At 34.6% G+C, this 27,235-nt stretch overlaps 1 protein-coding gene across 1 annotated transcript in view; it reads right to left on the minus strand.

The window, feature by feature from the left end:
• Positions 1–2,732: 2,732 nt before the first annotated feature.
• The window catches only part of Arpc2 (Actin-related protein 2/3 complex, subunit 2), a 93,580-nt gene continuing 69,077 nt past the window's right edge, over positions 2,733–27,235 (minus strand). The window contains exons 8-10 of the mRNA XM_090379609.1: positions 22,430–22,530; positions 12,452–12,552; positions 2,733–3,164 (exon numbers count right to left, since the gene is read on the minus strand). Coding sequence (XP_090235735.1) covers positions 3,140–3,164; positions 12,452–12,552; positions 22,430–22,530 — 227 coding nt within the window. The 3' untranslated portion in view covers positions 2,733–3,139. The remainder of the gene's footprint in view (positions 3,165–12,451; positions 12,553–22,429; positions 22,531–27,235) is intronic.

A 27,235-nucleotide genomic window follows, 5' to 3' on the forward strand; every position in this document is an offset into this window, starting at 1 on the left:
TACCAAATAAAGGAACAGATGACTTTATCACGCACACTGTAACTGAAAAACAAACAGAATCAAAGAAATGTATCAAGTTCACAGCAACTATTTTTTAAAAAAATTATTATGTTATATACCCCAAATTCATATTTCATTTTGAAAAGGTTGGTATCCTCCTGTTTTGGATTTTAAAATATGGCAACCAAGTGAGTACCCAATTCAGACTGAATTTCATTGTAGACATATTTTGAATTATCCATACTAAAATTCTACATTGTTAGTTAGGGAATGGTAGAGAATTCAAAATATATCGCATTTGATATTCAATTAATGAGGATATACTGTCTATTATATATAGGCCTATATTTTGCTTGCTACTCAGTTGTATCAAAAATAAAACAGGTTTTTGATTATAAATAAATAAAACCAGACAATGCATCTGTGTGTTTAAATGCACTTACATTACATTTAACTGCCGATTTTTCAAAACTTGCTTTTAGCATACAGAAAAAGAAACAGCATCTACATATGACACTGAGTTAATATGCACATTATAGCATTATATATTGATTTTTTTAAAAAAATTCAGTTGAATGCTAAATATAAGTATAATCATTTTTTATTTTTTTTTTATTCTTCTTTTGTTATATGCTTGGATGATGAACAGATTTCACCTAACCAGCTTTTTAGAAACATATCTCCTTTTTTAACCAAGGGATACCTGATGTTATTTCAACTACACACAAAAGAAAGAAATAAAGCAAACCTACTCTACTTAAAATTAAAGGAAAAAAAAAAAAAAAAACACACACACATATATGAATCATTCAAATTTAGGTACAAAGCAATAATATTACTTTTATTACAGTGACAGGTGAATGTTCCCCATTCACTGTAGAAGGTCATTGCCAACATGGACACATTTTAAACAAGTAAAATATAAAGGGAAGGAATCCTCAGGAGGTAAATAAGTTTTCTTTAGACTTCAATTCACAATGTTGTTCACCAGTTCCTACATTTTTGTTCAGTATATTGAATATTTGGTTGTTCCTGAAAATGTAATTTCCTTCAGGTTATATTTCTCATTTAGAAAGGTGGAAACCAATTCCATATATGTAATGGGAAGTTGCAAAATCTTTTGCAAAATTCTAGTGGGTAGCACGGTTTAAAAAAAAAAAAAACAAAAAGAAAAAAAAAACCCTAAGCTCTGAAATACTGGAAAGATATTTTATCCAGGCTTAGGCTATAAAACAATTATAAATAAAAAATCAGTTTATTGAAATAACAGGAAGAGGCTCTGATAGTTTTGGAAAAAAAAAAAAAAAAAACAAGAGAATATATTTGAAGTAAGTCTTGGGCATAATTTTTGCATCCTTGAAGCAGAAGTATTTGTGTATGGGAACAAATAAAAATATTTACAATAGAAATATTTTTAAATAATTCATCAAGTAAACTGGTTAAGTTACACATCATACCATGATACTAATAATAATTTGTTCTGTGAAGAATTGCAATGAAAGAAAAAGCATTATGTTGTAGGATCCATATAAATCTCTTGGTCACATGTAACATTACTTAAACTGGCACAAAAGGAACAGTAACTTATAATCCCTCAAGCAGATGTTGTTGTTGTCTGTAAAGGTTTTAAGATGTATGGGCTGTCAAAGCCCTAATGAGCTATACACATGTGCAAAAATACAAAGGATTAACTCAAACCTTTGTACAGAGATTTTTCAACCTTACCACAAGAGAACAAGATTATGCTAAAGATATGTTTTTAAAATATGACATCACTAGCTACAGTTACTGTTTCACTTTATAGTTTGTGCAGTGAAACTGCACAAACTATAAAGTGAACAAGAGAGTGGCACAGAATTATTCTTGTGTTAAGAATAATTGAGAGAGAGAGAGAGAGAGAGAGAGAGAGAGAGAGAGAGACCTTTATACTCTTCACAGATCTTAGCTGTAGTTGACAAGTTCATTGTTTTGCAGCTAAACTGAAAAATATTCAGTTAATAACAGGCCATGCATTTTTGTGGCAGTGTATAGATTCTCACCAAGGCCATTTGTAACAAGCCATGTACCACACAGCAAGTATCACAGTGTTTTGTGCAATTTAACCAAGTATTTGAGGAATCTAACTCATGAAGATGGTTCTTTCAAAAACATGGTGTGAGATTTATCAGTGTACCATTATCTGAAATTTTCTTTTAGTAAGTGAGCAAAAATAACTTTACCTTAATTTCCTGAGTTATTTGGTTAACTTTCTATGTCTGAAATGTAAAATTTCATTAGTGGAAGGAAGACTAACAGATTTTTCTTTTTAATTTCTATTCTTAAAAATAAAATATCATTTAAATAATTTTTCAAGGATATTTACTGGAAAAATTTAAATCTTATGAAAACATTATTTACATTTTTATTTTTATTTTTTTTTTTTTGCGAGATAACGACTTAGTCAAATTCAGAGGAATAATTTGACTGTTCATTTTCTTTTCTTTTTTTGAAAATATGTGGGAATTACATTGAGAATTACATATGTATATTAAAAAAACAATAATGAAATTTGGACATTCAATATTCTGAAAGTGTAAATTAAGTAAACTTATGAATGCTAGTAAGGTTGTGAATCACTGAACACAAAAAAAAAAAAAACTGTGATAAATGAAGTACAAAGCCATTAAATGTAACGCAATTTAATTAATCTTTCTCTCACATTCTTCATGTGGCAAACCCCTTTAAATATTTAATTTAACAAAGAAAATCAGAAAGCAACATGATAGTCATTCTTCAGTGAATTACATACAGCTAGGAAAATCATTATTGCATACTGGATTAAAATTATGAACAAGGCTGCAATTAGTAGTGATTAATGATCTTTACAATGTTGTCCAAAGAAAAGGAAGCATACTTTAAACATAATGGATAAAAGCAGTAGTAGCTCAACTTCACTATTAAAGAATCATTCGAGAATGTACTTAACTTCATGGTGTTCTATTTCAACCTATCTGAAGAAAAATTCAGCAACTGCTTTTTAAACTAATGTAAACATATCAAATATATTTATACATCTGCCTCAGAAAATTAATTTTTTTAGGCAGCAAATGCATATGTATACATTCATTTTCATCTTCCTCCTATAACAGTAATCTTGGTATCAAGTCCTAATAAACGTCCTTCCTCTAAAGAAAAAAAAAAAAAAAAACAGGAGAGAGAAAGAAAGAAAAGGAAAACAATTTAAAAACAGTTAATTTAATACTGAAAATATTTAACTAGAACACTTAGGAATAATGTAAAATTCATCAAAAAATAGGCCATAATTACAGCTAAACAAAACATATATTTCAGTTTTAGACTAATATTTAACATCACTGAGAAAAGTATGCATGTGCTGCTTCCAGATATTTCTGTACTCAGTGCAGGAATGGAAAAACTTTTATGCCTATGTGTCAAAAATAAGCTAAAACAAAATAGTAATTTCCAGTTATTTGGGACACATTGGGATTAGTGCATTTTGGCCCGATTAAGTAGCTGCCCCAATTATGCGAAGTTTCATGTAAATAGTTAAAAATACAATGGCCCCCGCTTTACGATTGATTTTCTGTACGATCAAATCACATTACGATGGACTCACCAAAGTAAAGTACCGTTCACCATACAATATGTAGTAAGCGCCGGTCATTGTGATCACATTTGTGAATTGAATTTTAATTCTATTAAACAGCAATTCTAATTAGCAAAAATAGGAGTAAAATTATCCACAGGCTATAAAAGTAAAGATATATCAAGCACAAATTTACACTTTATTATCTTACTAATTAAAAAATTAAATGATACGTGAAAATCGGAAGAATATTTTCCACAGGTTAGCAAAATAAATTTATTCTTACGTGCATTGCTTAATTAATACGTACTGTAATATGTACATACCATCTAGTTGATATTTCTGTTCACTAACATCTGTGGGTGGGGGGGGGGTTAAAATTTAAACAGTAAAAAAGATAAGCAATCAATAACAAAGAACATGGCGCACACACAAATTGCAAGTAACACGATACTTGCAAGTGAGAACAGAGTAACAGTAACAAAGTTTAAAAAATAGGAATGAAGAGAAGATTTTGAAAATTTGTTTTTTATATGATTGAAGATTTCATGGAAGGAGAAACACATTTCACCATAACATGAAAACCCACAGAATTCCAACTATCGGTATCCCAAATTCAATAAGGTCGAGTTTACTATCTGTTTATAATAGACTGCACTAAAGGAAAAGTCCAATAAATAGGAGCCTGCTAATTGTTTTATGGTTGTGATCTCCAGAAATCCAACCAAACCACGTGGTATGGTCAGAGACAATTATAAGGTAATCTTGAGTAATCTGCAGTCTCCTGCCCCGATTAAATGGCATGTTGTCCCAATTAAGTGAAGTAAACCCCGGCTATTTTCTCAATTGGGTTCTATTTTTTAAGATTTGTTCCAAATAAACGGCTGCCCCAATTAATCAGTGGCCCAAATAACTGGAATCCACTGTATAACAATTTTTGTGCGCCATGGGGGAGGGGGGGGGAAGGAAACAACAACTAAAATTAGTGAGTGGCACAATGCTTGAAAGTTTACTTTACTGTTGTATAGTTCTACTTTACTGTTGTATAGTTCTTCACACAATTACACTTATGATTTTCACCAACAGATGTTACTGACAGACCATAAAGCAAATTTGCCTTCAAATAATAATAATAATAATAAAAAAAAGCCATTTTTAATATTTTTTAATAATGTAAACTATTTATGGATGAATGCATGCCTGCGTATTTTTCTGTACACCATGGCAAGTGTACTAATGGTTTGCTACTACTGGCTTATCAAAGAGACTGTCAGTTGCATTCTTCACCTCAGCCCTCTAGCTAACATATCTATACGCTCATAAACATAAAGATGAAATATCTAAGACTCACCATCAAATGTATCAGAAAGGTGAACAACACGATAACATAAAGCTATGCTAATATCAGAGAATAAATACACACTCAAACACATCTGAATTTAAGAAGAAATTGTGCTTCTTGAAACTGCATTTTGTGCTTAGGTACATTTCCAATAGCACTTACTTTATAGAGTAGCTGTTGGCAAGAGGGAATGTTTGCTGCTTAAATTCAGAAGCTAAATTGTGTGTATCCTGGCCACTGTACTCTTCATATCTGAATTCATACAACTTCTTATGTAACTTCTTAGGAGAAGTAAACTCTTCATAAAAACAATCTATACACAGTTCAAGAACTGAAAAAATAAATTTTAACAGTCGAGAAGAAACTCTGACTGGAGTAATAAAACATCAGATACAACTCTGAATGTTTTTAATGCCAATGGTGCATATACTGAAATTGTTTCAAATGACTTATTCTCTCCCATGCCTGTTGAGTTTACAGAAATCAAACATATTGAATATATGCTTTGTATTTCAGTAAATATATTAAGGAACATTTTTCTGGAAACTCTATATATTTTAAGCTATCATAAACAAGCATGTTGTTATGTCTTGTCTTGCTGATGATTTTAGAGTTTTTAATGGTTTTCATGGTATAGCCATAGCCACTATACATGTGCACACTGATTCAACTTTAATCATAAATTTAAGATTACCAATACCCTATTATAATGGCATCAACAAAGAAAAGGCTTGCTTACACAACTGGCTACAAATTACAAGTCATCAGTTACACAAATGAACATGGAAACAGAGCTGTAGAAAAACATTTTGGGCCACCACCAACAGAGAAGATAATCCAGGAGTGGCAGAAACAAGAGGATAAACTCAGTATGGCAATCAAAAACAAGCATAACCTTCATCAACCAACAGCAAAATGGGCAGGACTTGAGAAAGAACTGAAGAGCTGGGTAACAGAGCAGAGGACCTGTGGTATATCTGTGTCAACAAAAACAATCATTTTTGAGGCAAAAATCAGAGCAGCAGCCAAGGGACTTAATAATTCTAGTGGCACAACAAATTTGTGTTATAGATTTATGAAGCAAAACAGCTTAGCTATGAGGAAATGAACAAGGATAGCCCAGAAAATGCCAGAATAATACGAAAACCAAATCCTGGAATTTTACAGATTTACAATTAATGCTAGGAAGCAAACAAACAGTAAGCTTGGCCAAATTAGTAATATGGATGAAGTACCTTTAATATCTGATGTACCTTCAAATAGAAGGTGTGGATATTAAGGGTACAAAATCAGTAACTGTGAAGGCATCAGGTGACAAAAAGACACTATAATGCTGATGGAACTAAACTTTCACCTTTTCTCATATTCAAGAGAAAAACTGATGAACCACCAGGTACTTTTGTCTCTGTTCATCCTAAGGGGATAGATGGAGTCAAATTATCATAGGAAAAGTGTAGGCATACCATCCTGGTGGCCTTCTCAAGAAACCAGCCCTACTGGTATGGGATAAATTTCATGCACCTAAAACGGGCCACAAAGAGGGGGGGAAGAGTTATAAACAACTTGCTGTAAGTCCATCTGGAATTAAGAAAAGTTTTTGTGGTGCTTTCATCCATTTAGTCCATTTTTTCATGAAAGCTTTAAAAGGCTTGTTAATAGAGACAGCCAGTAGTTGCAGTGGCAAGTAATTCTGGGTGGACTTACTGGTCAACTACACCCACTGGATGTTTCTATTAACAAGCCTTTTAAAACTTTCAAGAAAGAATGGCCTAAATGGATGAAGACAACACAACTTAACACCTACAGGTCATATGAAGAGGTGAACAATTTCTCATTTTTTACCCATTGACAATGGGAAAAATCCTTGAGTGCAGCAAAGACTGAGACAATCGAAGGCATTTAAGAAGCAGAGCATCTGTAACATCTTGGATGGCAGAGATGATATTCTGTGATGAGAATGACAGTTCACTACAAGACACTAGCATTGACCACAAGGATCATCATGATGAGGATGACAGCAGTGATGAATTTCTTGGTTTTGAGGATGAATAAAAACTTCCTTTTTTCTTTTATTGCCCTTAAAAGATGAATTAGAATAATTTTTTGCATGTGAATTTCGAGATAATTAAAATATTTTTGATTCACCTTAGTAGTATGTATGGTATTATAAGAAAAGTCATATGTGTAATAAAATTGCTTTTTGTTTAAAAAGAATTAGAAGTAATGTGATATGTGCAATAAAATAAATCAGTTCCTCAAAAATATTTTTTTTACCTAAATAATCTTTGCTAAATTATGGTGTCTTATATGGAAATACAATAAATAAATTTTCTGTTTATACTCCAGGACAACCACATAAGGTCAGAGGAGGTCACAAGATAGAGAAGAATGCACATCAGGGTTAGAAATAAGGTTCTGAATTAGCAGGCAAGACAACTCAGGCTGTGGGGCATCCCTGTGTTGTTTTTAAACAGCATGTCTTTTAACGTTAGTTTGTCTGTTCATAGCAGAAAGATGGGAAAATCTTACATACTGCATAAGGCTGGCTAACTTGGCCTTGCTTTAAGGGTCTTCAAAGCGTTTGCTACGTCATATCATCAATGGGATTCAAATCCATATCCTTCTCCATACGGATGGCAAGTAATACAGCCATTATTAGGATCAAATTAGTTCTGTGAAACTAATACTAAAATTGCTCTTCAAATGTGCCCACGCAAATGAATTTTTAAATATAAGGGAGGTTCAACAGACACCCATCCAGAGTGCAGTGTTTGAGAATACCATATCACCACATGCTATACATACAGGGGGTAGACAAAATAATGGCAACACCTGATATAAAAGTAGTAGTTTTTGTAATGGTTGTATTTATTTATTTATGATGTATTTAAGAACATACAATGGTGATTTTTTTTTTTTTTTGTTTCTTGCAGGTATTACTGTGAAGGAAAAATGATAACAGCTAATATAAAAAAGTACATGAAGAAAATAACTGACTTGTCTAAATTCCACAGAGGTCAAATTGTTGGTGTGTATTTACTGTAGGTGTGTATTTACAACCTGATAGGACGAATTGTGGCAAAAAATCAAAGCTGACTGAAAGAGACCACCAGACAATGAAAAGGACTAACTCAAAAACATAATAAACTGTCTCAAAAATAAATGGAGAACTTAATGTGAATCTCAGCAATCCAGTTTCTAGCAGAACAGTTTGGTGAGAACTCCATAAAGCTTAAATTTATAGTAGTGCTGCTATTGCCAAGCCACTCATTACTGATGGTAATGATATAAAGAGGATGCAGTTGTCTAAGGAGCACAGAAACTGGACGATTGGAAATGTCATTTTCGGATGAATCATTATTCACACTTTTTCCAACACAAGAGAGAGTTTATGTTTGGTGAATGCCAAAGGAAAAGCATCATCTTGACTATCTTGTGCCAACCTTCTAATATGGAGGACAAGAATCAATGGTTTAGTCAGCAATAACAATTAACACTGATTATTTTGACATTTTGAGTGAGCAGGTTCATCTCATGTTGCAAACATTGTTTCCCACAAATGATGCCATGTTTCAAGGTGATAATGTCCCAATTCACACAGACAGATATATCCAATCTTATAGTTTTTGGCATATAGTGCAAGGAAACTACAGACTTATTGTTTTGGCAAAAAAAAAAAAAAAAAAAACACAACTAAGTAGATAAGAAAATATAAATTATACGTTTCTCTCACCTGTGAGGGCCACTGGTTCCAGCAATCAATGACTAGCTGGCTAAAAGAAAACTTTCTACAATCTAGTCTAAACCTCAACCTCTGTAACTTGAATTTACAACCCCTAGTTCTGGAATTATTTCTAACAGTGAGAATTCCACCTTCATTCATTTTACTAATCCCTCTCAGAGCCTTATAAACCTCAATCAGATTACCTCAGAGAGCCTGGTTGCCAAGTTCTGTGGCCCACATAATCGGAGTCTTCACGGTCATCCTTCTGCTGATCTCATCATTCAAGTTGTCTGTCTTTGGGGACTCTTTCAAGAAGCTCAATGTCTTTTTTTCAGATGAGGTCTCCATACTTGAACAGCATTCCAAATGTGGTCTTATAATTGCCTTATACAGTGGGATTATGACCTCCCTGTCTCTACAGGATAACATTGGATAAATCATTGATAGGACACCATGGACTTTCCTGGCTGCCTGTTTACACTGTTCAGAAAACTTCACATCTGTCCGTATTGTAACTTCCAAATCCCTTTCCTCCTCCACTGTTTTTCATTCAACCCCACCAAGTGTATAATTTATTTGGGGGTTGCTATTCCCCATGTGTAAGACCATTTAGCAGCATTAAAACATAGCTGCCACTTCTGTGATCATCTCTGAAATCTGTTCAAGTCATCCTGAAGGAGCGCTGCTTGGCACTGATCATTAATGACTCTGCCAATCTTTACGTCATCTGCAAATTTTGACATCACACCTTCTATCCTTTTGTTGATGTCATTTTAGAAAATGAGAAACAACGGAGGTCCAAGAGCCAATTCTCGAAGGACCCCACTCCTAGTGTTACACCAATCTGAAGAATATCCATTAATCACAACCTTCTGCCTTTTGCCCTGCAGCCACCCAACAAAATCCATCTTAGAACCTTACCAGTAATCCCAACCTGTTCAAACTTATACAGTAACCTGTCATGAGGAATTGAGTCAAATGTTTTGTAAAATCCAAATAAACTATGTCAAAATTGTTCCCTAAATCCAGCTCATGAGTTACTGTGTTGGTTTGAGGAGTGGAACTGAGGGTAAGAATCTCCCATGACTTGCACAATCACCAGACTTAAACATTATTCAGCCACTGTGGGCATAATTGGAGAGGAGAATAAGAAGCAGATTTCCTTCACCATCACTCAAGGAGCTTGAAATGTTCTTTCACAAAGAATGGTCCAATAATCTTAAGACAGTTACACTTCAAGATTCATTTGAATCTATTCCATATAGAATACAAGCTGTTTTAAAAGCAAAAAGGGTGGCTCAACACCATATTAATGCATACCTGTAACTCTTATTAGAGGTGTTTCCATTATTTTGTCCACCCCTGTACGTCAACAGGATAGACTAGAGCGTCTATTAGCCATGTGATATGTTTGAAAGCAGATGATCATCTACGTGATGGGAGGTTATAAATTATAGTGTATTAAATTTCACTACTATCTGAATAGGATTGAAATTATACAGCCTTCAGAAGCTGATGAATATTCACTGCAGGCAGGCAGTGTATAGGAAACCATGTATTTCCAAAACATCATAATAGTTTGGCACAGGCTGTTCTGCAAGAACAGTCACTGCTTCCACAAAAATCACTTCATAAGCAGCAGCAAATACAGTGGCGGACAAAAAAAACTGCATCACCTTAAAAAAAGTAACATTTGTAGTGAAACGTATAAGATATTGTTTGATTACAGTCATTCTGTTTGTCGCAAAGCAAAGGTATTGTGTCAGATAATGCTTCTGTTGTATCAGACAGTAATTGCAAGGTATTGCATCAGCCGTTTCTATAAATACAGCGTTGGAAGGGTGTACATGCTCATTAGTATCCTGTTTTGCAGAGGTGTAAGCATGGCTCCATATGTTCAGTTGACACCTAGAAAAAAAAAAAAAGTGTAGCTATTTCTGTCCCAGAAAGGGCTTTCTATGTGTGCTGCTGATAAAATAGGCTGCCACCAGTCAACAGTATCCCGGGTGCTGAAATTATAAGCATGAAACCAGTGATGTGAAGAGAAAACCTGGATCAAGCTGCAAGAGAGTGACTATGCCTTCCCAAGATCAATATTTGAAATGGCTATGCCTTTGTAATCGCCATGCTAGTGCTAGTGCTCCTGATCTAAAACTGGATTTTGAGATGGCCTCTGGTGTTGAAACAAGTACATGAATTATCCAAAGATGGCTTCCGAAATGTGCCTATTGGCCCAAGAAGCCTTTGTTGACCCAACAAATGAGGAAGAAGCAACTTGCTTGGGCTAAAACATGTCATGGACAAAAGAGCAATGGGACATTGTCATCTTTTCCTGATGAATTGAAATTCAACCTGCATGGCTCAGATGGGAAGCGATAGGTCAAAAGATGAAAAGCAGAGGCATACCATCCTGACTGCATAAGCTGGCTTTACAGTCGGTGTTATGCAGTTAATTAACAGAAGGGTGAATGCAGAAACCTACACTGCTATCTTGGAGGAGTGCTTGAAACCCGTTATTAGGGATCACTACACAGATGTCCAAAACTGCATTTTTCAACAGGACTCAGCATCTTGACACAGCAAAATTTGTAACTTTTATGCTATTTAGATTTAATGATGTGTTTGTCTTCTCGTCTCACAAGGCTTAAAACATACTCACACCAATGTTTTCCCTCGTTTTTTCCCCTTAAGGTGCAGTCATGCTTCAGAAATGCTGGCATCAGTGTTGGACTGTCCCGGCAACAGTGCAGATTTGAACCCTATTGAAAATTGCTGGTAGATAATGTTTAAAATTGCTCAGAAGATGCCAACAAGTAAAATTCAGCTGCAGGAGAGCATTGTAAGGGTGTGGTACCACAAAACTTGGCAACAATATATCCAGAAGTTGATTAACTCTATGCCAGATCACTGCAAGGCTGTAATTGTAGCTCGAGGAGGAACAATAAAATATTGAGGACTTATTTCGCCGACTTACATAATACTATTATGTTAACTTGTCGTGTAAATGCAATAAAACGTATGTTTGGTTGTCGTGATTGCCATTTACATGATTTCTCATATTTCCATTAATTATGCATTTTATCTTTTGGGAAGATAATTATGACAATTAGGTATATCAGGTGGAGTCTTTTTATTGGATTTCATTCACAGAGATACATATCCCACCTAACAAACATATTTCGAACATTTCTGCAACCCACAATGCAGCTAAAACACATTATTTGCAAAATTCACAAGTGATGCAGTTTTTTTTGTCTGCCATTGTACGTGCCAACTGAGACAGGTCAATTAAGGTCTTTGAATATCAGTTAGCAATAACATATTTTATCATTCAAGATTACCATAAGGTATGCTCTATGTTAATCAATGAAGAGTTGCATAAATTATTATTATTACAAATGTTCTCAGTAGTTCCTATGTTATAAGTATCGGGTCTGCCACTAAATATTAATATCAAAGCAATTATCTGTTATTTGTTTAACTATATTAGAACTTAGCTGAATTTCAGTTTCACTAATGTGATTTTATCATTTTAAGGAAGAACCTAAATAGTATTTTCCCAATGAAGTTGAATTTCAAAAAATTATAAAGAGTAAGTTAATATATAAAGAGCAAGTTGGTAATTTACAAGTTTTAATTTAAGTTAATTTCATTGTTAACCAGAAAGTAAATTTCTAATGTGAAGTATATTTTATATATTGTTCATAAATGGAAGATATATGACTTCTATAAATAAGCTGGAAAGATTAAATTTCAGCAGTCTAATAAGTTAATGTATTTTCTGAAAAGTTATACATACGTTATTGTTTTCTTTTCAACGTTTTTAGGTTCTGGCCTGGCCCTATTCAGCACCTTTAGGAAGTCTGAAGTTTTGGCACGCATTCGGGAATGGATATAAGCCTACGCGCATGCACACACACACACACACAAAAAAACAACAACATATATTGACTGTTTGAGAGCTTATATAAATATGAAATCTATCAAATTATTACTGCATGCAAATATAACCAAGACAATCAAACTGATACAACGGAGAAATGTGCAGTACTGAATCCAGCAGTAAAGGAAACAGTTGTGTATGATTCATTAACAATTCATTCATATGTTTTTTTTATCAAAAAAAATAATTTATATATTGCAATTATTTTACTATCACACAAACAAGCAGAATTCAAACAGCAATCTCATACCATTACATGTTGATTATTTAATGAATCTTATAAGAATGATTATTATGATAATTATAGGATTATTATAATAATCTTATCATTAAAAATCAAAGTTAAGTACAACACTGGTTTTTGTCACACACCAGTTATACATGTTACCTAGTCACTACAAAAACACAACTGAGGGTTGTTGCTGAGCATGATTCTTGAATAATCAAGCAGGCCTTTGTCTGGTGCTTCTATTATTTCCGAGAATTCCTGCATTAACTGCTGAAACTAACATTTTTAGCATGCAGAAACAGGAGTTTTTTCAGCACTTTCAACTTGTTCATTAAACTGTTATCGGGCTGTCAGGTTATGAAGTAATGGGGCACTTAACTTCTCACTGATGAAGTGGCAAAGATTGCTCCATTACAAATAAACAACATTATATTTCTAGAAGTCCTGTTTATTTGAAGTTAGCACTACTATTCAATGCCATTTGAAGAGAAAAAGCATTAAAAAGAATAAAAGTGATAGGCATTAGCAACTAAGGCCACATTTCGGACATTCTTCCATTCATCACTTTTCGTTTTTATTACATGGCTTGAAGAGTGAATTTTGTATGGGAAAAGTTTAAAATCCATATGTAGCATACTTGGAATTACTCTTCTGTTCATTGTAACTATTACTGGAAACTTTTGCTTTTCTTGCACCACCCTGTATTGGAAGATCTCTTTTAATAAATTTATAATTGCTACTGTCAAAAATAATAATTTAAACTCTTATTTTATCTCTATTAGTTTTAATTCATGACAAATATCACCGTTACCAAGCTTTGTAAATAACTATTCTCAAATTCTATTTTTTTCTCCTTTTGTAAGGTTATATTTAATTCTCATTTTACTTTTAATGATTTTAGTCTTGAAAATTTTTCCCATGGCCTCAAAGCCTTTATTGACCAGGATATGCTTGGGAGGCATAACAAAGTGTGAGAGACTAAAACTTACCAGGTAACTGCAATATCATTCAGCTGACTGAACTAAGTTTAGTCTATAAAGACAATTTAGAGCAAACTGTACAAATTTCTGTTGTTATCAATGGCGGATTTTTGCAATCACCTGAATGGTATAATGCATTTGTGCATCGTATATTGTGATTCTCCTCTTGCAAATTGTGAAACAAATTAAATAAATTTAATTTAGAAACTTATTTGAATTATTTTGTATCTACTATAAACTTTCTCTTCTAATTTTTATTTTAGGGTCTTGTTTACAACTTTGAGTAGTAAGTTCATAGTGTAGAAATGAAACCAATTTATGCAAGAAACAATGTGATGCAATATGAAATATATGGAAACCAATATTTTTTTTTTTTTTTTTTTTTGAATGTTACTTAAAACCCATATGCTACCATGAAAATTGCATGGCCCACTGTGAACTATAGCAATGAAAATCTGACTGCCCTTAATAATTGAACATGTATGTGGTAATGGTAAATACAAACTCTTCTAGCTTGAATCATTTTAAAAATAAACAGAAATTTATTTATTTATTAACCAGTAGTAGAGGGAGAATTATAGAGATAAAACAGTTAATGTCAAGGATCTGGTATTAGTGAAGGAATATTTCTGGTTTTCAGTAGTGAGGATATATAAATAGTCAGTCCCAGAAAGGAAAACAACACGAAAAGTGGATTGGAAACATTGTCGTGTAAGCAAATTAGTTCAGTATACTGGATATTCAGGGGTTGAAATAATTATTCCTTTTTAAACTACTTAATTTGTAGTTCTCACTGTTAAGCATAAAAGATTCACTAATATCTTATGCAAAATTAAAAGCTTATACATATCATTTCACTCACAAGGAGTTCTATCTCAATGGCTGTTTGTTTGCTATTTGGGTTTTAGGAGCATTAGCAACTAAGGCCATATTGTTCTGGGGATATGCGGTGGTTATTCCCTGACCTTTCCGCATCCTCTGTATTCGGTGGTCACGGGCTCGAATCCCGGTCTAATCAAGAAGTGTGTGCTATGCACTGCTGCTCCTGCTCACGGAGGTGCCATCTCAATGGCAGACAAATAGAAGGTAATTGATTTGCTTTATAAGGAATAAAAACAGAGACAGACTCAGACTTGACAATTTTCTTGGCATTATTGCTGATAATTTTGATCAAGACAAAAACCAGGCCTGTAACAGCTGTCATTCTAACTTTTTTTTTTTTTTTTTTTTTTAAAGCTGGAAAGTTGAAGAAAATTCTGTTTATAAATGTTCTGACTACTCTACAAAAAAAATTTTTGCATATCAAAGCTAACTAACATATGTTTTAATTTATTATACATCTCATTATTATATTGTAAAGAGGTTTTTGTGAAATCAATGAGTCGTTTTTGTTTGTCTATGTTCATTGTAATCAAAACACCAGAAATGCTTAGGTTTTCTGATGACAGAATGATTACAATGTTAAGTGAACCTGCATAACTTTTGCCAGGGGAAATTAGCTCAGGTAAGCAAAACTGATATTGTAACATGTCATTTCCACAAATTTCAGTATGCACGTCAAAGTGAGAAAACTGAGGCACCAATTGATTTGTATTCATTAGTTACAATTTTGCTTCTCAAAAAACTGGGCAGAGACAAAGTCTAATTAAAAAAAAAAAAAGAATAAAAAAGTTGTTGTTGTTTTGGTTTTTAGGAGCATTAGCAACTAAGGCCATATTGCTCTGGGGATATGCGGTGGTCATTCCCTGACCTTTCCGCATCCTCTGTATTTGGTGGTGACAGGCTCGAACCCCAGTCTAATCAAGAAACGTGTGCTATGCACTGCTGCTCCTGCCCACCTGACTATGGAGGCAGCAAATAAAAAAGTATGAAATTTTTATTGTTATAAATGCAATTGTAAAATAAATTCACACAATGGTCAAGAATTTCAGTCAAAATTAGATGGCTGAAACTTTAACAATAAGAATGATAAAAAACAAGCAGTTAATATTCATCTATTTCAAGTTCTTTCCCTTTCTTCTTAAGATAAGTTAGATTTTGACTAATCCTTTTCTTATAACCATTTTCACCTTCTATTTAAAATTTTTTTTTTTTTTAAATGAAATCCCAAACACAAAAAGTATTAGAATCTACAGTACTTAGTACCATGCATGGGTTAAAGGCCAAGAAGACAAAAGATACTTATTGACATTATTTCTGGAGATTGTAATTTTTAGTAAATATACGAAGGAAAGTTCTTCTACAGAACAGCCATATAGAAGGGATACACAAGGAGAAAGAAAAGTTGGTTCTGCAAGTTTGGAGTTGGGTAATGAAGGGATAGTGACTGCTGACAGCACATGTTCGGAGTGGTTTGGAAGAGAGTTGGAGAATTATAGATTTCAATTCAGAAGAACAGTGCCCATGGAAGTGTCTACAGAAAAAGCATGCAGCAAAAACTGAGTATTTATGAGACAGACTGTGTAAGAAATGGGTCATTAATTAACCTAACTACCCCCTTTTGAACAGAATCTACATGCTTCAGAGAGGTTTAGGGGACTCTGCTCCAGAATATGGGAACAATATTCCATGGTAGAATGTATTTAAGATTTGTACAGAGTGAGTAATTGTTTATAAGAAAAGTAATGCAGAAAAGTAAAGAAAAGTAATAAGTGTTTAAGTCTGGGTGTTTTGTACCCACTGCCCCCCCCCCCCTGCTATTGCACAGTTCTGGATCTACTGATAAACATGGGCTAAGCACCAAGACATAAGCATCTAAGTAATACTTGCTTTTTTTAAAATTTTTTTCTTTTTTAAATAATTGTTCATTTTAATTCTGATTTATACTTACTTATTTCTCTCTCTCTCTCTCCCCCACCCCCTTGATTTCAAATGGTAATATTACAGTGGGGTCCCAACATACAATGGTAATTCGTTGGTAATATGTTGAAAATATTGTAAGTTGAAACCAATAACACATTGATTTTCTGTAATTCTTACATATTATATATTTCTTATATGTTATACACATTTCTTATATATTATACTTCATTTTTACATTAAAAATGAGTGTTTTATAAAGATTATTTAATAAATAGTCATAAAACATCTTAAAATAAAAAATGAACAATAAATTAGCATTTACTTTAGACTTGAAGTGCAGAGCTGATGAAATCAACGGTGGCATAGTGGTGGTGGGACTATATCAAGCGTCAAGTTTCTTTTCACTCTTCTGTTGCTATTGGCAAAGAAACTGTCCAACGTGGACTGTTTTTGAAGACTTTTTTTTTTTTTTGTAGCTTCCTGAAGTAAGAAATTATTCGTCTTCCATTTTGCACATCATGAGTTCAGTGTTTTCAATGTGTGTGTGTGTGGGGGGGGGGGGGGAGTTTCCACTTCTCTTAAACACTCCCAACAGAAATGACAGCCTTCAACTGACACTTTTTCAGTGTCTTCCTCTTCCTCTCCATTGTCACTCTCTTTGCCAACGGTCAATGTTGCAAAAAAAGTCACGAGTTAGGGTTAAGTTTGAAAGTGCCTGCAATTCTACCCAGACATGATAGGAGGGAGTACATGATGAAAGCCTTGTCAATCAATTCGGCCCTGGATGGAATCTGCGAGGCTCAAAGGGTAGAATTTTTTTCAGCTTGGTCTGTGCTTGTTAATAGGAGAGACTGCTTCTACAAGGATGGGATACACTTAAATAGAAAGGGTGAAAGAATATTTGCTGATGCTATAGAGGCAGTGTTAGGTGGGTTGGAAAACTGATAGCTTGAGGGGGGAATTCACAGACTAAAAGGTTAAAGGTAGCCGCAGGCAGAGGTGAAGGTGATTCTTGCACAACTTCTATTAGAATAAGCAGCGGCATGGAGTGAGGAGTGCTGGGTGTTTCAGGGACTGATGGCAGTCATCGTGAAGCAGGTGGGTATATGGGATGTGTTAGGGTAACTAAGAATAAGAATAGGTGCATGTATACCAATGCTAGAAGTATACTAAATAAATTTGATGAATTTGAAATGTTGGTCAAGATATCAAAGGCAGATATTGTTGGGATATCAGAGACGTGGTGTCACACATATTAGGAATGCAGAATTGGAATTTGGGGAGTACAATGTGTACAGAAAGGATAGACAAGATAGAAAGGGAGGAGGGGTTATGCTGTTAATTAAGAAAAACATAAAATCCAAAGAAGTGCATCCAGTTGATATAGATGGACATGCACTGTTAAGTCAGTTTGGTGTGACATAAGCACTGCGAAAGCAAAAATAAGAGTATGAGTGTGTTATAGGCCTAATGACTCGAATGAGTACAATGAACAATTGTACAGAGAAATAGAATGGGCTAGTAAAGCAGAATGTCTTATAATGGGGGATTTTAACTTCCCAGATATTGACTGGAACTTGTGAGTTGGGCACTCACACACTAGTCAGACTTTTGTGGATTTATTGGATGATTGTTTTCTACAGCAGCATGTTCGAGAGGCAACCAGAGAGGGTAATACTCTTGATCTGGTTATCAGCAGTGATCATTCGTGTATTAAGAATTTGCAGATAAAGCAACCACTAGGTGGCAGTGATCACAGTGTACTGATGTGGGATTTACTTAAAGATATAATTACCATCAGGGGTAAAGGAAAGGGTTTTTGCTTCCGTAAAGGTGAGTACAGTGGTCTCACACAAATTTTAAATTCTGTACAGTGGGATCAACTGACGATGTTACCAACAGTAAATTCTAAGTGAGAAGCATTCAAGGAATTAATCGTGGAAGCTACTAAAAGTTTCATACCTATTAAGAAATATTGTTCAAGGTTTAGGCCTAAATGGTTGTCAAATGAACTAATGAGACTCGTGGCAAAGAAGAAAAATGCACGGGATGCATATAAATTATCAGGCGACATAGAAGCCTACGGCAGATATAAACTAGACTGTAATCAAGTCAAAAAGGAAGTTAGGCAGGCAAAGGCAGATTACAAGAAATCTTTGGCAAAGGATGCTAAGAAAAACAGCAAGGATTTCTTTACTTATATAAACTCTAAGAGGAAGGGGATGAATCTAATTGGGTCACTTGATATTGATGATCCTGCTCAGATAGCAAACAAACTGAATGAGTATTTTGCATCTACATTCACACATGAGGAGTTATTAAGGATTGAGAATGCCATAAGGTTATCAAATTGTAGCAGGGTAGTTAATGATTTTGTAATAACTGAGAGCAAAATGGAGGAGAAATTGTTGAAGTTAAACATAAGAAAGGCATCTGGGGTGGATAGGATCTATCCAGTTATATTGAAGGAGGCGGCAAAGCAACTAAGCAAACCCTTAGCCATAATTATGAGAGCATCCTTGGACTCAGGGGAGGTCCCCACGGACTGGAGATGTGCAAATGTATCCCCAATTCACAAAGGGGGGGGATCGAAGGGTGACAGAAGTAATTACAGACCAGTTAGTTTAATTATGTTCCAAGTAAAATGATGGAGTCACTGGTTAAAGATGCATTGCAGGATCATCTAGACAAGACTGCAGCAATAATTAAAACACAGCATGGGTTTGTTAAGGGAAAGTCTTGTCTGACCAATTTTCGTGGATATTGTGATGTGGTTACAAAGGAATTGGATGCAAAAAATAATTTTGACATCACATACTTGGATTTTAGGAAAGCTTTTGACACTGTTGCACATGGAAGACTACTGTACAACTTGGAGCAGAATGGTATAAGAGTAAGTTGCTACAATGGATAAAAGGATGGTTGAGAGAGAAGACAGAGGGTGGTAATCAACGGGCACTGCTCTTCGTGGACTAATGTTATTACTGGAGTTCCACAGGGTTTGGTATTAGGTCCACTGTTGTTTTGTATATTTATCAATGATATTGATGAAAGTATATCAGGCTTAATGTGGAAGTTTGCAGATGATACAAAGGTTGGCAGTTGTTAATGACAGTAATGGCAGCAGTGTGCTACTGCAACAGGATCTAGATAATTTGGGAAGATGGGCTCAGAAGTAGCAACTGAAGTTTAACATTGACAAATGCAAAGTACTGCATATGGGTAGAAGTAACCCCAGAGGAACGTACCAACACTGTGTGGTACTACACTTAAGGTGGTAGAAAATGAAAAGGACCTGGGAGTAATTGTGCAGTCAGATATGAAGTTTTCTGAACAATGCAGACAGGCTGCAAGAACAGGTCATGGGGTTTTGTCAATGATATACAGCAATTTTGCTAGTAGGGAAAAGGAGGTGATTATCCCTCTGTATAAGGCAATGGTCAGGCCTTGAGTACTGCATACAGTTCTGGAGGCCTCATTTTAGGAAGGATGTAGATTCGCTTGAGTGTGTACAGAGAAGGGCAACAAGATTGGTGAGGGGAATGAAGGGATCCTCTTATCAAGAGAGGCTTATGTTCTGCAAATTGCAGTGGCTGGAGACTAGGCACCTGTGAGGTAATGTGATTGAGGTGTACAAGGCCTTGAATGGGTTGAGCACGCTGAATTCTGATGGGATTCTTCCACTTGTTCAGATTACGAACCTAAGGGGGGGCATAAATTCAAATTGAGATAAGACAGATGTAGAACAGATGTGCGGAAATTTGCCTTTAGTCAGCGGTTGTTTAATTGCTGGAACAAACTTCCATCTGTCGTGGAAGTTGATAGGTGAAATAAATTGAAGGAGGAACTGGACAAACATTTAGAGAGAATGGTCATGTAAATTTTTTTTATTTTTGCATGACATGCCACTATTATACTATTACTACTAACCTCTAGACCTATTGATTTACCAAGAGTGACAATATCATTTGTCAAATCACCAAGATCTTCAATTCCGTCAACGTTATGGCTAATCAAAGGCCAGATGTTTTTCCAGGCTGAATTTAAGCCCTTGGTGGAAAAATCAACACACTCCAGCATGTTGAACTTCAATCTCTGACGGTGACAACATTTTCACCAGAGCTCACTGCAAAGCAACTTGCGAACATTTTCATGGTGTAGATTTTCTTGAAGTTTGCAATAACTTGCTGGTCCATTGGTTGAAGAGGAATGGGTGGCAAAAATTTGACTTGAACGAAGTCAAACTGTGCCTCAAGAGATTGAACAAGGGTGGGATCATGTACTGGTGAATTATCCAGCAGGAGCAGTGCTTTCAGCTTATTTTTCTCAAGATAACTTTTCACTGAAGGACAGAAAACTCCAAGCTCCTATTCATTGAAGGTGTATCCTGTAAACCAGGCTTACTTGTTACTGCACTAAAATATAAAATACTCCCAGCATGCCTCTGTCGACCTTTTGTTGTTTAAATACTGTGGGAGTGTTAGAGTGATACACAAGCAAAGACTTCAGCTTAAAATTTCAAAGGCATTGGCACCCAACAGGAGAGAGAGCCTATCTTTCATAGGCTTATATCCAGGTAAACTAGGTTCATCCTTAGTGACATACGTTCTCCTGGGCATTTGCTTCCAGAAGAAGCCGGTTTTGTCAGTGTTAAAAACCGGATGGGAAAGATGACCCTCCTGATCAACAAACTCTTGGAATTCAATTTTAAAGATCTCAGCTGCAATTTTATCAGCACTGTTATTGTTTGGTTTTTAGGAGCATTAGCAACTAAGGCCATATTGCTCCGGGGATATGCGGTGGTCAATCCCTGACCTTTTCGTATCCGGTGGTCATGGGCTCAAACCCCGGTCTAATCAAGAAGCGTGTGCTAACGGACTGCTGCTCCTGCCCACCTGGCTACGGAGGCACCTTTTATCAGCACTGAATGCCTCCTCCATGCATTTCAACACTTTTGATATTCGCCTTTTTTTTTGATGCGCCGGCTTTAAAGTCTTCAAAGTGCACAGCACTGCCACTGGTTGATGGAGCTTTAAGATTCATACCGTCATCAATCTGAAACAATCATACGGGTGATGTTCTGCGCACCACGCATTGAACAAAATAACAAAGACACTAATTGGTTGAGAACAATCATACGAGTGATGTTCCGTGTGCCACGTTTCTGAAAATTTCCACCCATGTATCGTTCTAGTTATATCAGTACTTGCAAATATCATCGGTCTTTAAAATAAAAGATCGCATGGAAAAATATATCGGTTCCTGAGAATATCGGATGTCAATGTCATCATAAGTCGGGGCCCTACTGTACTCATTTTAAATGAATGGTCAAATTATTATAATTTTCCCTTTGCTGAAAATGTATTAATGTCAAAAAATGATTTGATTTTACCTTTCAAATAAAGGATCTTATATTCCCTTCAAATTAATTTAATTGTTTAAATTATTATTTTACAACTGTTTTAATTAATTTTTTATTAGGGTTTCTTTCTTAATTTAGTTTCTGTGAAGTCCATATAATCTTTTGTCAATACTATTTCACTAAATGTTTTTCTTTCTTATTATTTTCATGGGGTTTGTTTAGTTTTAAAATGATTATTTTAGAAGTTCATATTAATTATGCATAGTTTACCATATTTCCTTGTTTGGTTTCAGCTTTTTTAGTTATGAAATAGCTGATGTATTTTTTAATAATATATGATGCCCACACTGACTTTTTCCTTTTAGCCAAGCATGCACTGAAGTAGTCTTTCATTTTTAAAGAAATGATTGTCAAATTGTTAAAATAAATAAATAAATAATGAAAAAAAAAAAAATACTTACCTTTGAGCATTTAATGTGATAATGCAGGTAATCTCTAAAAGTGTGGATTAGATTGATTGTGTTGTCCCTAGCTTGTTTATTCGTATGCCGTGGAAAAAGAACTAGAAGGGGGAAAAAATTATAAATAACCAAAATTGGTAATGGAGATGTTCAATGTCTGTGTTACACTGAAAATAAATTCAAAAATGAAATAACTTTCCCTCTTGTTATGGTTTAACATACTTCATATTAGGTTTTTTTTTTTGATAGATAGCATTTTAGAATATTTTAGACCTTTTTAATACTTTTTTTTTTCTTTCAGAAAAAATGGAAAAACACAGGTTTAGACTAGGATGTCAGTTATTGTAGAAAATGTTTTGTCCATGCTAGCCACAAGGTATCTTAAATAAAAACTAAGTTTTTATTAAAATTTTTATGGTTAATTCAGTAGAATTATAGAGATAAACAGAAAATTTCTTTGCTGTTAATTATGTTTGCCCACTTTCCCACTGCTCAATGTTTATGTTGTCAGGATGCATATAAAATATCATGTTAACCACGTGGAAGTGTTTTATATCATGTGTGTCCTCATATGTCAGAAGGCCACAGAATATTTCAAATCAAACAAAATGCAAGTATTTTGATTAGTATTACTTTACTGCTAAAACTTACTGATGTCAGTAAGTTTCAGGAGAGAAGTCCCACTCCACATTGCTTTAACCCTTCAGTGCACATATTTGCAGAAAGAGAGGCCAAAAATATTTTCAATTAAATATCTTGCGTGACATCTGTAACTTTGGCTTTCATTTTGCATCCATTCTGCATCAATTTTGGCTTTCATTCTGATTGCATTAGAATTTAAGAAGTATGACAAGAGAAAAATATAACAAGTATGGCTTCAGTGTTCAGGTACTCTATTTCACCATGAATGAAATTTTTTGTGTCTGCCAGCACATATTTTTATTTTAAAATTTAACTAAAAATTTGTTTCTAATTTTAAAAAATGTTATTCATAACTGTTTCCATTATAAAATAAAGACCAATATTACAAAATGTGCACGTGTGTCCATGTAAACTTTTCACCGAGTTTGATTTAAGATGACATCTTAACATAAAGTTATATAACTTATGTTAAGATGTCAATGTTTATAGTTATTACAAAAAATTCACGAGTAAACTAAAACAAAAGTTGCATTTCTTGAAAGGATAACTAAAGTTTTTTTTCCTAACTTATGAATGCATTAAGAAGCTATCATGAGAAGAACTTTGAACAAACAATGGCAAACAAATACAGAAGGCATAATGTTATGTGGTCAAGACAAAACGAGCTATATTTGTGCAATGTTTATTCAGAAAATAAAGTGGAGCCCAAACTGAACACAACACACGAAAATTAATTATGTATTAGAACCATCTGTATAAATTTAGAAGTAGTGAGTGCTAACATATTTCTGGCAAACTTAGATTGTCATTTCTTTTCATTTGCTGTTATAGCTATGTATATAATGCATTTACATTACTTGTACATTAAAGGTATCAGAACCATTTTTAATTTTAAAACGTATTCTGTTTTATTTACCAGAACAAAACATTGGCTGATTAGATACATGTATATCCATAGATGTGGTCTGTGAAAGAACCAACAATCCATTATAGTAAAATATTGTTACAATGAACTTTTCAGAGGATGCATAAATCATTTCATTTAACCAGAATTTTCAAATGGATTTTATGTAATTGTACTGTCATGTGTTGATGTTTCTAAAATTTACTAGCCCTTCCTTCAAACAAAATTTCTGAGTGCACTACTACCTGACAATGCATTCTGTTGTTAGTTGTAATGCAGAATAAGATATACTTGTAAAAGTGGAAGACAAATTGTTCAAGCTAAAAGCAATAAGTCACCTGGGGCAGATGGAATTTATTCAATTACATAAACAGAGGCAGCAAACCTTTGGTCATAATCATGAGCATCCTTGAATTAAGAGGAGGTCCCTATTGATTGGATAGGTGCAAATGTCACCCCACCTCACCCTTTGCCTCCCTCTGTGAATTTATTGATCCCCATGTACACCTGACTCTTGTTTCAGAAAATATAACGGAGTCATTGCTCAATGGAGACAAATGCAAGATACTGCATATAGGTAGCAGTAATCCCAGATTTTTTTTTTTTTTTTTAATGAAAATCCTAAACACGAAAGGTATCAAAACCTATGAAGCAGTAATAAAGGAACTGGATTCAAAAAATAATTTTGACATCACATACTAAATTTCTGAAAGGCTTTAGATATTGTTCTACACAAGAGACTGCTGTAGAAACTGGAGCAGTGTGATATTAGGGGTAAGTTACTGATGGGTAAAGTGATGGTTGAGTGGGAGAACACAGAGGGTGATCTCAATGAACACTACCCTTCACGGACTAATGTTATCAGTGGAGCCCCCCAGGGTTCAGTGTTGGGCCCACTGTTGTTTTCAGTATTTAATAATGATACTGAAGTATATCAGGCTTAAAGTCTAAGGTTGCAGAAGACAAAGGTTGGCAGGGTGGTTAATGACACTAATAAGAGTATGCTACTGCAATGAGATCAAGAAAAAAATTAGACACATGGGCCAAGAATTGGCAATGGAAGTTTAACATTGACAAATGCAAGATACTGCATATGGGTAGCAGTAATCCCAGAATTTTTTTTTTTTTTTAATGAAAATCCTAAACACGAAAGGTATCAAAACCTATGGTACTTGGTGGTATTGCACTGGTTTATGAGAGTCATCTATCACTTAGTGTTAGCATTAGTATTATATTACTATTATTATATTATATTAATAATGGTTCTGGTTAGTACTATTTGTACTGTGTGTGTGTGTGTGTGTGTGTGTGTGTGTGTGTGTGTGTGTGTGTGTGTGTGCAGGGGGAATACCAGAAACTTTGCTCTGGAGACTAAACATGGGTTTCAACCACTTTAAGCCTCCAATAAGCAAAGTGGTGGTATTGCACTGGTTGATGAGAGTTATTTACCACCTAAACATAACATACCAACTTTGTAGTATCACAACCAAGGTAGTGGGACAATGAAAAAGTGGGAAATTGCGCAATCAGACATGAAGTTCTCTGAGCTTTGCAGACAGGCTGCTACAATAGCAACCTGTCTGCACTGCTCAGAGAATGGATGGAGTTTTGTCAATGATATATAGAAATTTTGTCAGTAGGAACAAGGAGGAAATCTGCTGTATGAGGAAATGGTTAGACTATACATTGAGTACTGTATGCAAGCCTGGAGTTTCATTTTTGGATGTGGATGTGTTGGAAGAAGCACAGAAAACAGCAACAAAATTAGTTATGAACAAAAAGGGTACTCTTACCAAGAAAGACATCACTTCTGTAAATTGCAGCATCTGGAAACTAGGAAAATGTGAGAAGATTTGATTGAGGTGCTTAAAAGGTTTTGAATGGACTGAGTATGCTAAATGTTGATAGCATCCTTAGTCTTGCTCAGACAATACATATCAGGGGGCATAAATTTAAACTGAGGAAGAATGGTTACAGGAAAGATGTGTGGAAACGAACTTGAAGGTAACTGATTGTTGGAAATCATCAGGTGTTGGTATTGTGGAAGTGGGTAGTTTGAATAAATTTAAGGAAGAATTAGACAAATTATTAGAGGGGATGGACAGGTTTGTGTGGGAAGTGTTTTTTTTTTTTTTTTTTTTGGCTAATACTGTGTATAAGCCTGCTTGCCATCATTTGGCACTACTACAGTAATACCCTGAAGTTAAGCGATAGGTGAGTCCAACGAAAATCGCTTAAGTCGAATTCGCGTAAGTCGGGGTACAACTTTGCATATAAATACATATAAATTTTGTTTAATTGGGACCAAGGACTAACAAAAACACTAGTTTGGAAGAAAAATATTTAATAAAATTGCAGTTATTTATACATATTAATACAAAATATGTATTAAAAAAATAAATAAGTTATGTAAAAAATTATTTCGATGTCGATGGCTTCATAAAATCTAACAAATTCGTCTGACGACACACGCCTTCTTTTTTTCACGCATGCAGAATTTCTTCGTAGCAAGCTAATAATTTTTTTATTCCTTGCTTTGTAGTTACAACGCTTTCCTCATTGGAGTCTATGTGTTCTAAAATTTTTAAGCCCTTTTCAATTGAGCTGAGACATTCTGTCAAACTTGCAATTGTCATGCTTTTCTGGTGGAACTGGGTCTGAAGTGTCGGATACTTGTGACGTTTTGCTCATGCATCTCTATGAGCTCATTCATTGTCAGCTTCTGACTATGTGAATCCAATAGCTCGTTGACATCATCACCATTGACTTCCAAATATAATTGCCTGGCAAGATTAACAACGTCTTCTATCACATGAGCGACATGATCAGTTTTTGGCGTTGTTTTCGTCTCGTTTTTTAAAAAAAAAATGGACAAAGTTTCTTCCAGACCCCATTCAATGTTTCTTTGTGAATTTCATCCCAAGATTCTTCAATGATTCTTACGGCATCTAAAACATTGAATTGTTTCCAAAAGTCTTTAACAGGTATCTCACTATTTTGTCTCATAGTTTCATTCAGACGTGCAAATGAACGCCTCGGGTAGTAAGCATTGAATGTTTTGATGACTCCCTGGTCCATCGGTTGAAGCAAGTTGGTTGTGTTTGGAGGCAAAAACACAACTTTCACATGTGGGTCGAAATTAATTAGGGTGGCAGGAGGGTGACCGGGTGCATTGTCAATAAGAAGCATCACTTTAAATGGAATCTGTTTAGACTTACAATAACATTCGACTTCGGGTATGAAGTGGTGACCAAACCAGT

This window comes from Mastigoproctus giganteus, chromosome 1, assembly GCF_048544385.1.
Source record: "Mastigoproctus giganteus isolate SK-2022 chromosome 1, ASM4854438v1, whole genome shotgun sequence".
Taxonomy (NCBI): Eukaryota; Metazoa; Arthropoda; class Arachnida; order Uropygi; family Thelyphonidae; genus Mastigoproctus; species Mastigoproctus giganteus.